Source organism: Bemisia tabaci, chromosome 8 (genome assembly GCF_918797505.1).
Source record: "Bemisia tabaci chromosome 8, PGI_BMITA_v3".
Taxonomy (NCBI): Eukaryota; Metazoa; Arthropoda; class Insecta; order Hemiptera; family Aleyrodidae; genus Bemisia; species Bemisia tabaci.
Genome location: NC_092800.1, coordinates 12,354,467 through 12,370,512, shown reverse-complemented (window position 1 = coordinate 12,370,512; position 16,046 = coordinate 12,354,467). Strand labels below are relative to the sequence as shown.

At 39.2% G+C, this 16,046-nt stretch overlaps 1 protein-coding gene across 1 annotated transcript; it reads left to right on the top strand.

The window, feature by feature from the left end:
• Positions 1–1,870: 1,870 nt before the first annotated feature.
• LOC109037239 (uncharacterized) lies at positions 1,871–7,968 on the top strand. Its single transcript, XM_072303547.1, has 4 exons — positions 1,871–1,960; positions 4,413–4,679; positions 5,282–5,446; positions 6,408–7,968. The coding sequence occupies exons 1-4, from the start codon at positions 1,871–1,873 to the stop codon at positions 6,681–6,683; spliced, it is 798 nt and encodes a 265-aa protein (XP_072159648.1). The 3' UTR covers positions 6,684–7,968.
• The last annotated feature ends 8,078 nt before the right edge of the window (positions 7,969–16,046 follow it).

Genomic DNA, 16,046 nt, shown 5'->3' with positions numbered 1-16,046 from the left:
ACGCTTAACAAATCTCGTACTTGCCGGTATATTCTGGTTATCATCGCGCAGTCACACTCATGTTTTTACAGAACCTTTGAAAATAGCAACCCGTTTGCTCGATACTGAGATGAAAAGACCGTAATTTCTTTTGCTTTAACGAATCCCCTGGAGCGTGGATCATACCCGATAGTGGTTCGATGTATCTTTTCTCTCAAAAACAATAGTATATAACCCCAAACAAAAATTTTAGGAATAAAATTGGAAAATGAGAAATTTCACGAGAAATTGAATAGGGTAGCGCAGGGCAGCAGTAAGCAGAGGGCAAAAACGCTTATTCATCCCCCCTTTAAAAAAACCGCTTGAAAAATATTGTACTTGCCGGTATATTCTGGTCATAATCGCGCAGTCACTCATGTTTTTAGAGAATTTTTGAAAGTAGCACATTTTCGCATAATATTCACACTTGATCACGAGCGGAAAACAATCGAGCAACTATTCAAACTCCAACGTAGTATGTGCGGTATCACGCAAAATTGAAGGAGAATGTTATTTTTCTACCGGCCTCTCTGAAGTTTCTAATGTTAATGAATATTATGCTAGCATAGTCATAGGAAGCGCGTATTGTCCACCTTATTGAGCGAGAATTGTGCGGTCATTTGTGTCCTGATCAACCACTGGATAATTTGTGTATGAGCCGCAATATTAGGTGCCACGGCTCCGTTGCAGGAAAGTTATATGAAAAGTGTTTGTATTTCTTTCATCCCTTGGGAATTCTCAAGCAGACTATTCTTACCCTACTGAAAATTCTGAAGAAATCAAAGAAATACATTCACTATCCTAAGACTTCCTCGAGTTACCTTAGTAGTTAGGCGTGTACCTCATCGCTGCACTTACGCACAGTTTCCAGCGGCTGATTCAGACACAAAAAACCACACGATTGTCACCTCAATAGTTGGAAAAATACGCGATTTGTATATCTATACGAGCATAATATTCCATAAACTTCAGAAGCTTCACGAAGGCGAAAAGGTAAGATTTTCATCCAATTAATCCGAGATACCACGCACGGAGTACGTGGTATCTCGGGTTGGAGTTCGAATAGTTGCTCGATTGATTTCCGCCTGTGAAAAATTGAGAAATATTAGGCGAGCCACATCTCAATATCGCGAGAAATACGCGATATTTCTAGTGGATTTGTTATGCCAAAAGAAATTAACGCGCTTTTCCATCTCGGAAACGCGGGAAAGGTGTGGTTCTTCTACTAATTCTGTAAAGAAAATGAGAAATCAAGAGATAGTCACAGGAATGTCGCGGGAGAAACGCGATTTTTCCAGCGCTTTGGTAAAATCATTAAAAATTACGCTCCATACCGCGGCTCCTGCGCAAATTCTCCCGTGATTGATTAAAAAGCCAAAAGATGGCTTGGTTTTTTCCTATATAGAGCGATTCTGTACGCGATACGTACATTGATCCGAGCGTAACAGTCATAAACGTCAGTAACTCCACGAAGACGAACAGCCAAGAATTTCCTTCAATTACCGTGATACCACATACCTACTCCGAAGTTCGAATAGTTGCTTGCTTCAGGTCTATCGGTTAAAAGTGAAAAACAACGTTAACTTCATCATCCCAATATCGCGAGAAGTATACGCAATATTTCCCGCTGGTTCGCAGAATCCTTAGAAATTCTGCGCTTCCGTCTCGGTATCGAGCATAATGCGCTGTTCATCCAGCAATTCTGTAAAGAAAAAAAAAATTAATGAGGAATTAAGCGCCAAGAAGTCAAAGCCATAACTGTGTGATATTTTGTTGTTTATTCGATTGTTCATGTTTGTTCAATAATTTAACTAATTTGATTGACGGATAACTGTGTTCAGTTATTATCTTAATGCCGCCTGTTAAGTACCTGGTTTTTACTAATTTATCTTACCGCGCAAACTTGTCGCAGGAACGTGAAAGCCCCCGCCCCTTGGAGATGGTAACTTGGAAAAATCCCCCAAATTCCATCCCCGGGATTCGACCTGGGACAAGTCCCGTGAAAACATCCCGTGGTTGAAGGTCTTGCAAACAACCGAAGACTTATGTTTAACATTTTGCTTTTAAAACTTCATTTTTGTACTTTCGGCTGCCTATTCTATTACAAATTTACGACCACACCAGTCCAAAATGTAGAGAATGGGGTATGGATGGATTCGATCGATATGAATCAACCGAAAAATAAACTCGTGAATCGATCGACGTGAACCGATTGACAAATATTCGATCGAAAAAGTATTAAAACACCGCTGTCTATTCGATCGACTTGAATCGATCGAAAAATTAAAGCGGGAACCGATCAAGGTGAATCGATCGACAAGTCCGTGAATCGATCGAATACTGTCCGGTGGCGTGGCGTGCTTTACGATGCATCGATTAATCCGTCATTTAAACCTATGGAAATGGATCGATTTACAGGGTGTTCGGAACGAGCAACTCTAATAACTACAATCGATCATTTACCATAGATTCAAATGGGAAAATATCGATAAACGATCATTCATGCCTCGCCACTGTACTGCCGATTGTCGCTCAAATCGGTGTCGATATTGATCGATGCATGATTCTCGAATCACGTCGATCGGATCGACACCTGTTTATTAGTCACTAGCGAAATGCTCGTGACTGGAGTCACGGGTCTAGAGACCGCTAAAATATCTATAACCCCGAAAAAATGGTGGTTTACAGGGGAGCAAGAAATGCCAAAAACGATAAAATCGATAGAAAAATGAGTTGAGGGGAGATGGTGATGGAGCTAGAAAAATGAGCTGGGGGGGGAGGTAGAATATATATATATTTTTTCTTTTATTTTCTTTTTTTTATTATTGAGTGAAATAACAACATCTACAGACACAGTATTTGTTTGGCTGGCAAAAAATTTGAACTAACCTAGCAATGATTTATTAAAAAAAAAAGTAAAAAAAAGAAAAAAATAAATTGAAATTAAACATCAGCTGATAGCAAACAAAGGTTACCAAGGAAACCGAGGAATGGAACTTTCATAAAAACAGATCAGTGGAAAACAGCGTAAGTAGGGCACTTACGTTAATTACCGTTTATAAGTAAACGGTAAGGGCGATTTAACCAAAAATCTATACAGTTTCTTTATAAGACCAAAATGGACAAAATTACAAAATTTGAATAGGCTAGCGTAAATTTAACGATAGTTATCGTGAACGAAAGAATTGACGACATAGGTCGGGTAACTATTATAGGTGGGATGGGATGGGATGGATGGGATGGGATGGGATGGGATGGGATGGGATGGGATGGGATAGTTATCGTGAACGAAAGAATTGACGACATAGGTCGGGTAACTATTATAGGTGGGATGGGATGGGATAGGTCGGGTAACTATTATAGGTGGGATGGGATGGGATGGGATTTGTCGATCGGTTCACGTCGATCGACTCACGTTTTTTATTTTTCGATAGAGGGCTCATGTCGATCGAATCCATAGGAGAACAAATGGTAAACAGGGCTAAAAATTACGCATAAAAAATCCGAGAAGTTTCGGCCCAAAACCGAAACATTTTCAGTCGGAAGAATAAAAATAAAATATAAAAATTACAAATAGAAACCCTGCAGACTATATGACGGCCGAGAAAATCAAAACAAAGAGGAGATGCTTCTCTGTTTCTCTTTGTTTTGATTTTCAGGTCTGCAGGTTTCTACTTAGAATTTTTTATATTTTATTTCTATTCTTCCGACTGAAAATGGCTCATGTTTTGGGCCGAAACGCCTCGGGCTTTTCGCCTTGTTTTCCCGTTTTTCTCCTATGTTTTTGAAAACTTTCTATGTACCTCCTCTCAGCTCTTTTCCTGTCGCATGCTACGGACCGAGTCAACAGGAGAAGTCGGACAATATCTGGAAACTTTGAGAGCTTTATTTTCGAAAATATGAAACAAAGAAGTTTAAGATTGGTATTCCATTAGTTTTTTTCGTGAAATTAACTTTCTGGAATACTCTTAAAATTGAATTCATGACGAAATAAACATCATAATTTGAAATTTTAGCCAATAATTCCATATCCGACTTCTTCTATTGACTCGATCCACTGTGTGGTCTGTGTGTCGTTTCCTTTTGTCCGCGGTCACATAAGCTCCTTCAATCGAAGAAGATACCAAACAAGGTACATTACTGAATTTTGCATTATTTCTCAATCTCAATGGATCATGAGTAGTTGCCTTCAATTTAATGAGATCAGTTCATATGTAATGTAGGAGGGATAGAGGCCTAGGAAAAGAAGATTATTGATTAATTTACATCAAGGTTTCTAAACTTTCTATTGTTATATTACCACAATAAAATTTAATTAAATTACAACCAAACATTTCTCTTTTAGCAGTCACTGAAGCTTTTAGACTAATGGTCTCTTTTCTTTCTGTCTCAAGATTCTAGAGATAAGTCCTCAAAACTTAAGCGAAGATGGACTCTATTTGCTGAGTGAAATAGAAACACTTTCCCATCTTCATATCATTCAAAATAAGTACACCCCACAAGAACTGACAGCTGTCTCTTCGAAGGCTTGGAAGCAACTTAGTAAGAAGAGACCAGATTTGCAAGTGCATTTACAACTAGTATCGAATCTTGAAAAGGGTATCTTGTGGCAAGATGGTGCACCGGTTGCAAGTATTTGGTATGAGTCACCGAAAATCAAGGTAACGAAAAGAGTAATTTCATCAAATGTTTAAGGAGCAAAGTGCACACATAAGTTGATTAAATTAGTATACCATCTTGTACGATTACATTGAGTGCCTAACATAAATTTGCTCCTATTTTACCATTTTTACGAACTTAAAGCATTCCTTTTTTTTCCTTTTCTTTTTTTACACAATTTTTGAAAGAACATCTCTTAAAAGGGCTAAGAAAATCTTACCAAAATTTTAATTTAATCCGAAGGCCGGGAGGACTACATTCCTCGGCTCTAAATGATAGGCTAAGTTTAAAATTAGCCCCATCATACGTTTATTTTTAGTTAAATATCATTTAAGTTAATTTTCAACAATGCCAATAGATACGGAGGATCAGCTTGGTAGTTGTGACATAAAACTGTAATAAAGTATGCTTAGTAAAAAAATAAAAAAACCAATTTTTTTGCGAAACAATGGTCCGTCATCCTTTGAAAGATTACAGCGCAGGAAAATAACTGAAGTGTACCTCTGAAATTGAATTAAGGGGTTTTGTAATCTCACCGATCCATCTTTGTTTGCATAAATAATAGGCTACATTTTTTAAAAAAAAAAAAAAAAATTATTTGCAGGTTGACGGAGACTCAGTTTCCACGGCTGTCGAAATGTACGGACCGACGCTGAGGTTTTATGGCCACACGCATCCCCCAAAATATCACCAATCGAAATCATTCCGAGATAGAATGGATCCGTTCTTTGTATTCTTAGTGAACAAGTGTCCAAATCTCACCACATTAGTAAGTGCTACTTTCTATGAAGTTCAGAAATGCTGATATACAAAATTTACACATATCTGATCATAATCCTCCTCTGATACCGCCTACTATTGCATTATTTTGAAAATCACGGAGAATCAGCGTATTTGCAATGTGCAAATTAAACCCATCAGCACAAACGCAAGCACGCAGTTTGAAAATAATTCTATTTGCATGAAGAATATTCCGCGATGGTCCTTGTGTTAAGAGAGAAATATTATAAAATTTAGTCTGATAAGAGCAGAAAGAGCACGGAAAGCCCTCATCCTTCAAGCAACATTACTTGAAAATAATGCAGTGAGTGGCAACTGCAATAACTCAACTTTCTTTGCCTAAAGAATGTGTGTGTTGCATACGCAGAAAATGAAGGCACTGTAGACGACTTTGTGGCACTCGCAGAACAACACTATAACCGAAGGATGTGTTTGAGGCTGAGGTTTCTTTTTGTCGCTTGGAAGGCCGGAACTATTGATGTAATTATCTGGACCCTATTTTTATAGAATTCTTTTGTTAATTTTTTTTAAAAAAATGTGATGACTTTTAATATGGTTGTTTTAGAAATTTGGTTTGTATTGAATATTGTTGATCCCTCTCAAAAACCATTCCATTTTACAGACCCTGATTTTATTAAATCCTTTGTCAATTTTATCTCTAACACGTAATGACTTTTAATTTTTTTTTTTTTTTTTTAACTTTTACGTTTAACTTTTACGTTTTAATGAAGTTTTATTTTTTCTTTACTTTCTGAGACCATTCCGACCTGGTGGTTTTTCAAATTTTGACGGGAAACCCTACTCGAAAATCGCACCGATTCCTCGTTTCAGAAATAAATAAGACAAGATTCCTCTTTTTTCTCTCATAAATACCACCCATTCTCTCTTAAATTATTTTCATTCTCTGTAACGTTGTAACTAATTCTTTTTAATCTCGGTTTCTTCCTTAGATAATTCGAGAGCGCATATCAACAGCGACAGTGCTGCTGCTGGCAAGTTACGGGAAGAAACTCAAACACTTGTACATTCGTCGAAACGCTGTGATACTTCGCAACGACTGGCCCAAAAACTCAGATTGGCCCGAGGGATTCAGCATTTGGTTGAAGAAATCGTGTCGTTCTTACGAAACAACGGAACAAGAAGTTTCTCAAATACTCGGCTTCCGGTGGCAGATGTTGTCCGACAAAGAGTTCAATAAGATCTCTCCCAGCCTGCACAACCTTTAAAGAGGTTTTGCTGAGAAATAAAATCCGGTCATAATGTCCGTAGTACCGCACCCTACATCGACCGTAGTATTCGGTCCGTTGCCGTATTTGCGATCTATGCGACCGTAACCGTATGTCCCTGATCATTTTTTAGAAAATTGGGGGTTTTTTGGTGATGATTTCCATCAGAGGGACTTTCTCGTCTCTCGATGCGGCTCGACTCGAATAATTTTAATTTTGTAAAGTTTGACAATCGGACGTATTTCTTTCCGACAGAACTATGTACATTAAGACATGAGCTTTGAGACCCATAAGAATATATGCATAACAGGGCTCATGTCATGGTGCAGATAGTTCCGTTTGGCAGACATACGTCCAATTTATTATTTAATACTCTCGGAATGGGTCTAACAGAAATCAACCAGGTTTTTGGAGGAAGCAAGAGGTTTTCTAGTTGGAATGGGTCAGTTGCGCTGGTCACAGAATCGCGTTTTAATGCTTGATTCTTGTAGATCAGCTAGAAAGAATGAAGTCTGTCCAAACGGCAGTTTTCTACGTTCAATATTAACCGAGAAATCGCGCTTTGAAAAATTCGGTTTATGACGTCATCAATGCACCGCAGTAGCGCCACTTGTGGTTTCTTCAGCCTTGCTTTGATCAATCAGGGTGACATACATTTGCACTGGTTACTCAACGAGGAACTCGCATGAAAGTCAGGTATAAGGAAGGAAAGGGATGACGTCAAAAACCCAACTTTTCAAAGGGTGATAACTCGGTTAATGTTAAATGTGGAAAGTTGCTGCTTGGAGAGATCTTATTATTTTAGCTGATCTTCAAAAAGCAAGCATCAAAATACGATTCTGTGACCAGCGCAACTGACCCATTATACTGGTCTCAGAATCGTGTTTTGATGCTTGCTTTTTAAAGATCAGCTAAAATAATAAGATCTGTGCAAACAGCAACTTTCCACGTTCAACATTAACCGAGTTATCACCCTTTGAAAAGTTGGGTTTAATACGTCATCCATGCACCGCGGTAGTGACACCCTTGGTTTCCTCCACCTTGCTTTTATCAATCAAGATGACATGCATTTGCACTGGTTACTCAACGTGAAACTCGCATGAAAGCAAGGTAGAAGAAAGTAATGGTGTCGCTACCGTGAGGGATGACGTCAAAAACCCAACTTTTCAAAGGGCGTCAGCTCGGTTAATGTTGAACGTGGACAGTTGATTTTTGGACAAATCTTATTATTTTAGCTGATCTTCAAGAAGCAAGCATCAAAAATTGATTCCCAGATCAGTGCGACCAACCATTATTCTTAAAAAATTGATTTTCATTTGAAAGCTTTCAATGTTAATGAACCACCTACAGCACATTATTTTTAAGCAACAAACTGAAGTTTGTCGCAAGGATATTTTTAGTGTTATGCAGACATTACATGGTTCCGCTCGGTAGTTGGTTTCTTTGCAGATTCACCGACGACTGAAATTGAAATCACAGAGAAGAAATAAATCTGCAGTTGTTTCAATTGCAGATTTATTGAAACGACTGAAACTGAATTCCAAGGAAAGAAACATGCCCATCGGTCGTGTTGAGAAACCTGCATACCACCTACCGGGCATACTTTTTAATTCTGAAAAAAAAAACTCTGTGTATTCCCGTCAAAGTCAATAGATCATTTCTTGAGAGTCAAAAGACTATGAACACTTACTTTAAAAGAGAAAAAGATCTGTGCAGTGTGTGCATGTCTGGACAACAAATGCTGGTCTTGCAAGTTGGCCAAACTGTTTTTTTGTCCATTTAAATCCACTGTAAATATCGATTCTGGGCGAGGCAGCTACAGCCTCTCTAAAAAAATGTTGAGTGTTTTAAAACACACCTAAATAGAGGAAACACAATGTTTCCACATTGCGTAAGCCACCCCAGTGTTTGATGGTGAACACGTGCAAAATTTCCTTAGTTTCTCGCATAGACTTGGTGAAATGTTCTAAAATCCTTCTTAAATTTAAGACATAAATTTCACTTTGTTGAACCGAAGTTTAAAAGTGTTAACCGCAGGAAAGAGTAATAAAAGTTGTTGGTGCCTGTTTTCGTATGACTACTTTTTATTTATTATTCCTATGAGGGCATATTCTCACGTAGAGATCAACGAAGTGCTTTTTGATTTGGCTTATGTGAAGGTAGTACAGCTCAATGGTGTGGCGTGCTTTGCGTTATATCGATTAGTCTGTCATATAACATTATGGAAACGGATCGACGAACAGGGTGCGTTTGCAACGAATACCTTAATAATGGATTCTTTGCGATGATTTCAAATGTGGAAATATCGATAGTCGATCATTCACGCCTCGCCACTATAAAACTTGACCAATCAGCATCAGCATCTCTCAGATCGGATTTTTTCTAAAGATTGTGGTTGAACGAAAAGTGACCGAGGTATTGTTATGCATCACCTGGCCACCCGTGAGAATTTTTTCGGTTTCTTGCAGGGCTTTTTTTAAGGAGCTACTCTTAAGACTTATACAATGAATCCTCTCAGAAATAAAGTTTACTATGTGGGATAGCAAAGTTTCCAAGTGTAACTGATAAAACAATTTAATTCATATGAAAAGTTTTCCGAGTCTATTTTTAAAATTAAATTTTTCTTCATTATTCTCCCCAAGACATGCCAATCGAGTTGTACTTTAAAAAGCTTGACAAATTTAGAGAATTATCCTCAGTATATACGTTCGCTATTTGTTTTAATTGTTTGCTCAGCAATTTTTATTTCGTTTTATTCCATTTTTCATTCAGGACAAAATATGACTCTTATACGCAAAATCTAAGCGTCGAAAATATTTTTATTAGTTTTCGTCTTGAAATCAACTCAGTTGGTATAAATATCGTTTGTTATCCCGAACCCTCTACTTTTTTGCAGTTACTCTTATTGATGAACATGCAAGAGATCTATCGCGTGCAAACCGCCTTGTCATGTTCCATTCCGGGCAAAACTTATTTAACCCCGATTAGAAATTTATGCAGGTGGAGGAAAATATTATAATTTACTATACATGAATCAGTGTTCTGTGGTTAGTTTTTTATTTTTATTATTTTATTCAAAGGCTTAAACAGTTGTAGATAATTTTATTTTTCAAAAAAAAAAAGTTTTAATTACCGAACGTCAGCATCTTACAAGACGCCAAGATAAACTATCTGAAACTCCCGAAAAAATGCCTACATCATGTCTGTCAAGAGAATTTTGAAAATCGTGCTCCAGTAAGCAGCATTGTAAGTGCGATTTCATCAGGATGCCGATCATTTTCTCAGTGTCCTCCATTTTTTTATTAAATCTCTTTACAATTTTTATTTCAAAATTCTAAAGAATCCAAACACTCTCTTCTCATTCGCTCGCTACGGCAACACGGCTGTGTTGCGTCTTTCAACTTTTTTTTCTACTTTAACGACGAAAACTGAGGGAGATAATTGTAAAAAATAACCGTCTTGCATCCCGCATCCTGCAAAACGATAGAGATAGAGTATCTAGAAAATTTTATTCGCCATTCTAGGTTTAATCAGAGATTATTTTATAAATGAAAGTGTCATAGAATTAAGGTCAAAGGTGATAAGATTACTGCTAGAAACCATTTTCCACAAAATTTCTCAAAAACTAATTAAAATTGTATTTCTAAGTTGAAATTTTAAAGGCGATAAGGTTTCCAACGGAAAAAAATTGACGCACGAGTACGACAGCAGCCGCCTGATTTGAGTTTAACAGATAAAGCTTGTTATCACAACCATGGTCGAGTTTAAAAATACTGCCATAATATGTAAGAACATCAGTCTGCTACTAAGTTGCAAGTGATCTCTGAAAGTTCCTCGTTGCTGCAGTTGAAGTGAAGACTACGTCATCCGCTATGAAGCTACCGGGCATTCTCGTCTTGTATTTGGCTGTGGCTTTCATCTCCATGCTGGCCCAGTCCGCCCCGTACGAAACTCTCGAAGCCCATTGGGTACCAGCGCAAGATCGAGACTCCTTATATCGTCCGGCGGTCCGAAGCTTACACCTCAGCGGCGTCAAATGCGACAAGAAAGAAGGGAAAAAGCAGGATATGCATCTGGCTTGTATAAAATCCTCTGTATAAAGATAAAAAGCCTCCCCGTGACTGAATTGATTCCTGATTTGGGATCAGTTCACTTATCTTATGCATTTTCAGAGTTAATTTTTACTTCAACTTTGGTATTCCTCGATCAATGTTTCTCGAATTTTTTGTGTAAGAGTTCCGAAATTAAATGTTGGATTAAAATATTTTCTCAGTTTCATGTGGATCTTTGTGATTTCTCCAATCTTCGTCGAATCAGACTGGTTTAATTCTTCAGTCAAATTAACAAAAACACACAACTTAAATGGTACGAAAATAAAAGCACGAATTTAGATAATACTTAGAAGCATATAGGGATAATAGGAGGCTACCGTTTAAGAAAAAAATTAAAAGGCACGACTGAAGGGCAGGGAGTGGGTCTACTAACCCTTAATTTTGTTAGTGTGTAAGTCTTTACAATATGTTCCTCAGATACTCGGCGGGCTGAATTCTATTAGTTGAGGGTTAACAACTGCGGTCAGGTCATCACTAAATAAATAATTTTTTTTGACAGTAATTTTTTGCCCTTTTCTTCGCAGCTGAAAATGAATTTATTACTGATCAAAATGTCCTCACCTTTAGTGCTACTAAATATTTTTATTGAATTAAAAGTTTGATTGTGCGATTTTGACATGAAATATCAAAAGTGTAGGGAAAGGTGTAAGTGTACAGAATAAGATATTTTGCGCATTTTGCAAGTGTTGTACTGAAAAAAAATGTTGCTTGAGATATAAGCGCCGTTTCTTGACTACAAGATTTGGTTTCTTTTTTTAAAAAAATTTAATCCGTGCGGATTTAACTTAAGGTAGTTTTTTGAGCTAAAGAAACGTTGTTTTGCGATTGTTACGTTTACGTAAAAAAAAAGATAACAAAACAACGTTTTCTCGACTCAAAAGTACTGACTTTATGTTCAATCCGCACAGATTTAACTAAAAAAAACCAACTGCTGTTGTCAAGAAACGACACTATAAGTCATATAAATATTTAAAGGATAAACTTTTTCAGTGTGAATTTCCTGGAAAGGAAAATTGCCTAAAGTTTCTTTTCCAGATTTATCTATCCCCTATAGCAATGTTAATGCTATAGACCTCAATACTCAGAACTTGAGAGAGGCAGAAAGATAACATTTTCCTTCAATTTATCGTGATACCACACATACCAACGTTGGAGTTCGAATAGTTGCTCGATTGATTTCCGCACGTGATCAAGAGAGAAATTATGCGAAAATGTGCTATTTTCAAGGATTTTGTAAAGACACGAGTGATCGCGCGATGATATCATAATATAGCGGCAAGTACAAGATTTTTCAAGCATATAAAACTGGTTCCTTTTTTCTGGATGCGATCCAATTGTTGCGCGGTTGTTGTCCGCTTTGACATGTGCTAATACGAGGGGCGTTCAATAAGTAAGTATCCCCCCTCTCTAAAATCCATTAGAGTGGACCAATTTTAAAAAACTTGGGCTCAAAATCTTCCTTAGGATATTTTGAGTTCAACAAAACAAACCGCAACAAAATCGGACTATGTGCGGCCGAACGCGAGCCGTTTGAACGCGCCGAGGTGCTCGACGCTCCCGCCGAATCCGCGAGGATTTGAAGTCCGCTACAGGAGAAGAGCTTCTCTGCCAAAGCCTCAGTCGTTCATCACTGACGAAAAATCAAAGAAATTTTTGTAGAATAAGGGGCTTACCTCACTTCTCCACATAACCAGCTCGATCCAAGCAAGTTGATACTGAGACTAAGATAAGAGAACAGCTTTTGGATGCCTCGTGCGTGGAAGTCTTTCAGCTGACCGCGGATGAAAGAGTGGACGGCTTGTTTGACCTCTTCCACTGATTCAAAATTAACTCCTCCGAGTTCAGATTTCAGGAACGGGAATAAATGGTGGTCTGGTTTGCCATTTATTATCGTATCTGAAATCTGAACTCGGAGGAGTTAATTTTGAATCAGTGGAAGAGGTCAAACAAGCCGTCCACTCTTTCATCCGCGGTCAGCTGAAAGACTTCCACGCACGAGGCATCCAAAAGCTGTTCTCTTAGTCTTAGTCTCAGTATCAGACTTGCTTGGATCGAGCTGGTTATGTGGAGAAGTGAGGTAAGCCCCTTATTCTACAAAAATTTCTTTGATTTTTCGTCAGTGATGAACGACTGAGGCTTTGGCAGAGAAGCTCTTCTCCTGTAGCGGACTTCAAATCCTCGCAGATTCGGCGGGAGCGTCGAGCACCTCGGCGCGTTCAAACGGCTCGCGTTCGGCCGCACATAGTCCGATTTTGTTGCGGTTTGTTTTGTTGAACTCAAAATATCCTAAGGAAGATTTTGAGCCCAAGTTTTTTAAAATTGGTCCATTCTTATGGATTTTAGAGAGGGGGGATACTTACTTATTGAACGCCCCTCGTACATTGCCATGAACGCCATGAACGCATGAACTTCACGATTTTTTCAGAGGCAAATTGAGGTGAATTGGACGTAATTCTACCAAACGAACTATGCGCGGGTGGGAAATATGAGGTGTGCTCGTTAGTATCCGGGCCGGAAGATTGAGTGAGGATCAGAAAGCCCCAGTGACGTCAGCAGCGAAGAAGCTGCCGCCGCGCCTCTCAATGAGCGCCTTTAACTCATGAGCCTTGTTCACAACGTTCTTATATTATGCTCAGGGCTCATGAGTCCCGCATGCAGTTGGTACATAATTCCGTTTGGTGAATCTAAAATCTCGCTTTTCCAATTCTTCAAATGGAATAAATCCCACTTTTACATTATTTCTTATCCACGTCACCACGAGCAACACCCTATCTCCCTAACCCGCACACAGTTCTGTTTGGTAGAAATACGTCCTATTAACTTGTAATTTTTGATGTTTTTACCAAAGCGCTGGAAAAATCGCGTGTCCGCCGCGGCCGCGGTATTGCGGTGATTAACACATAATTTCTCATTTTCTTCACACATTCGATGGAAAAATCGCACATAGCCTTAACAGTCGATTAAGTAATCGGTGGGGACGGGGTTTTTTTTTTCATTCCTGTGTGATTCCTCAATAATTCCTGTCAATTTCACTTTCCATTGCCATTTGGACTCATAAGTATCAGAAATATACCACAATAAACCCGTCCCGACTAGAGTACCTTTATAGACAGAGTATGGCCATTTCTGTTCCGGTTTTTCATTGGTCGCGAGCGAATAGGCTGACACGATGCTCTTAGGGCCGTAAATAAACAAAGAAGATGGCTGTTATCAGGAAGCAAGATTGAGGTTATGCACATCTTACATCCTCCTGTGATAAAGGTGAAAGGAGATTTAACAATGTTTTCGTGTTTTTTTCGTGTGTTATTCGTAGATATGCTAGTTTAAACTGTTACTGTCGTATAATTGAAATTTTTGTCAAATTTAGCTTCATATTCAATTACTCGTATAAAATATTCAGTGAAAAATTTGCAACGTCGAGAATCGAGCTATGAATATTTTTTACCTCACCTCGGTGATGAGAAAATGTATAACTGTGCTCGCTGTAATTCCAATAATAGCGGAAGTCGTGTTCTTCTGCCATCAGCTCGAAGTGACAGTGTAGAAGGTGCTCTGAGCAACTATTCCACCACAGAAGTGTTGCACAGTATCAGACGAAAATGAAGGCGCACTGACATTTGTAAAGTATCTGTGATATCGTTTAGCTTTTCCTAGAGACTCTCTGACCTTTCAATGTGCGGCTCCTGTTCGATCGACTTTTGTGAAATTTGGTAGCAGGTGTCAATTTTTGGACGGAAAACTTGAATTTCAACTTGAATTTTTCAAAGTTTCAATTTTTCAGATCTCTCTCGAGGGCGATTACTATATTATTCTAGTCGGAAATGGGCCGGATTCGGACTTTTTGTCACCCGGATGGCTTATGCTTACCGTGCTTTCTGAGTTCACCATGCTTTTCAGGAACCTCACCACTCAAGCTACGGAACCTTAGGCGCGTCTGAACGCGGCGTCCTGGACGCCGGCGGAAAATGCTGCTACCGAGTCGAGGGCGAGAAGACGCTCACATTTTAGAGCACGGCACCTTAGGAGCGGAATCCGTGGATTTTTTCCGCTCTGTCCGCCGTCAATTTCTCGAATTTTCGTTGATCGGACAGTATGCTCTGGGCCGCGAAAATGGCTGTACGCGCTTTTTTTTAGGAGGGTGTGGATTCGATCGACAAAAATCGACCGAAAAATAAAAACGTGAATCGATCGACACCAATCGATGGACAAATTACTAAAAAACGGGTGTCGATTCGATCGACAAAAAATGTGGATCGATAGACGAGAAATGATTGACAATTAAAAGGAAAACCGGTATCTAGTCAATCGACATGAATCGATCGAAAAACCAAAACGTGAACCAATCGACGTAATTCGATCGATTCACGGGTTTGTCGATCAACTCACAGGTTTGTCGATCGACTCATTGGTTTGTCGATCGATTCGCAGGTTTGTCGATCGACTCATAGGTTTGTCGATCGATTCACAAGTTTGTCGATCTATCCACGGCTTTTGTCGATTGATTCACGGGTGGGTCGGTCGATCCACGGCTCTTGTCGATCGATTCACGGAATTTTCGATCGATTCGCGGCTTTTGTCGATCAATTCACGGCCTTTGTGATCGATTCGTGGGTTTGTCGAACTAAACACATTAAAAAATCGGTAGGAAAGGCAGCGGACTGAGCGGAATTTCTCGGCGTCTTCGCTCCGATCTGTTTGCGACAGATCGGAGCGTCCTCGATCGGCGTTTTCCGCAGCGTCTCTTCGCCGCTAAGGTGCCGTCCCCGCGCAAAATCATTAGACAGATTTATCGGCGTCTGAACGCCGCGTCCAGGACGCCACGTCCAGACGCGCCTAAGGTTCCGTACCTTTACAGTCAGGACCTTTCCTTCTGCTCCCCTTAACCTTTAAAGACGCACTGACGCCCGGGCCCGGTGGTGGGGGCTTCGAGATGATGACATTCGGATTCCTTGGGGCCGATTTCCTCATCGTTCCCGCGGATTGGTAACTGAGGAAAAAACCTGAGAGGTTGCGGTATGTTTAGGACCCCCTGTATTGCAGCCTTTTCTATATATTGGCATCGTTTTATACATATTTTGAGTTCTTCCTGAGATACTTCCTTGATGTTCTTCTCCGTTATTGGAATAGGCTGTATAAGATTGGAGCTGTGGCTCGTTTCCCTTCAAAAAAATAAAATAGGAGCAGAGATTTTGAAACACCGCAAAAAAAATCCATGGTCTCGCATTTTAGCCATCGAAATGACCTTCCCTCT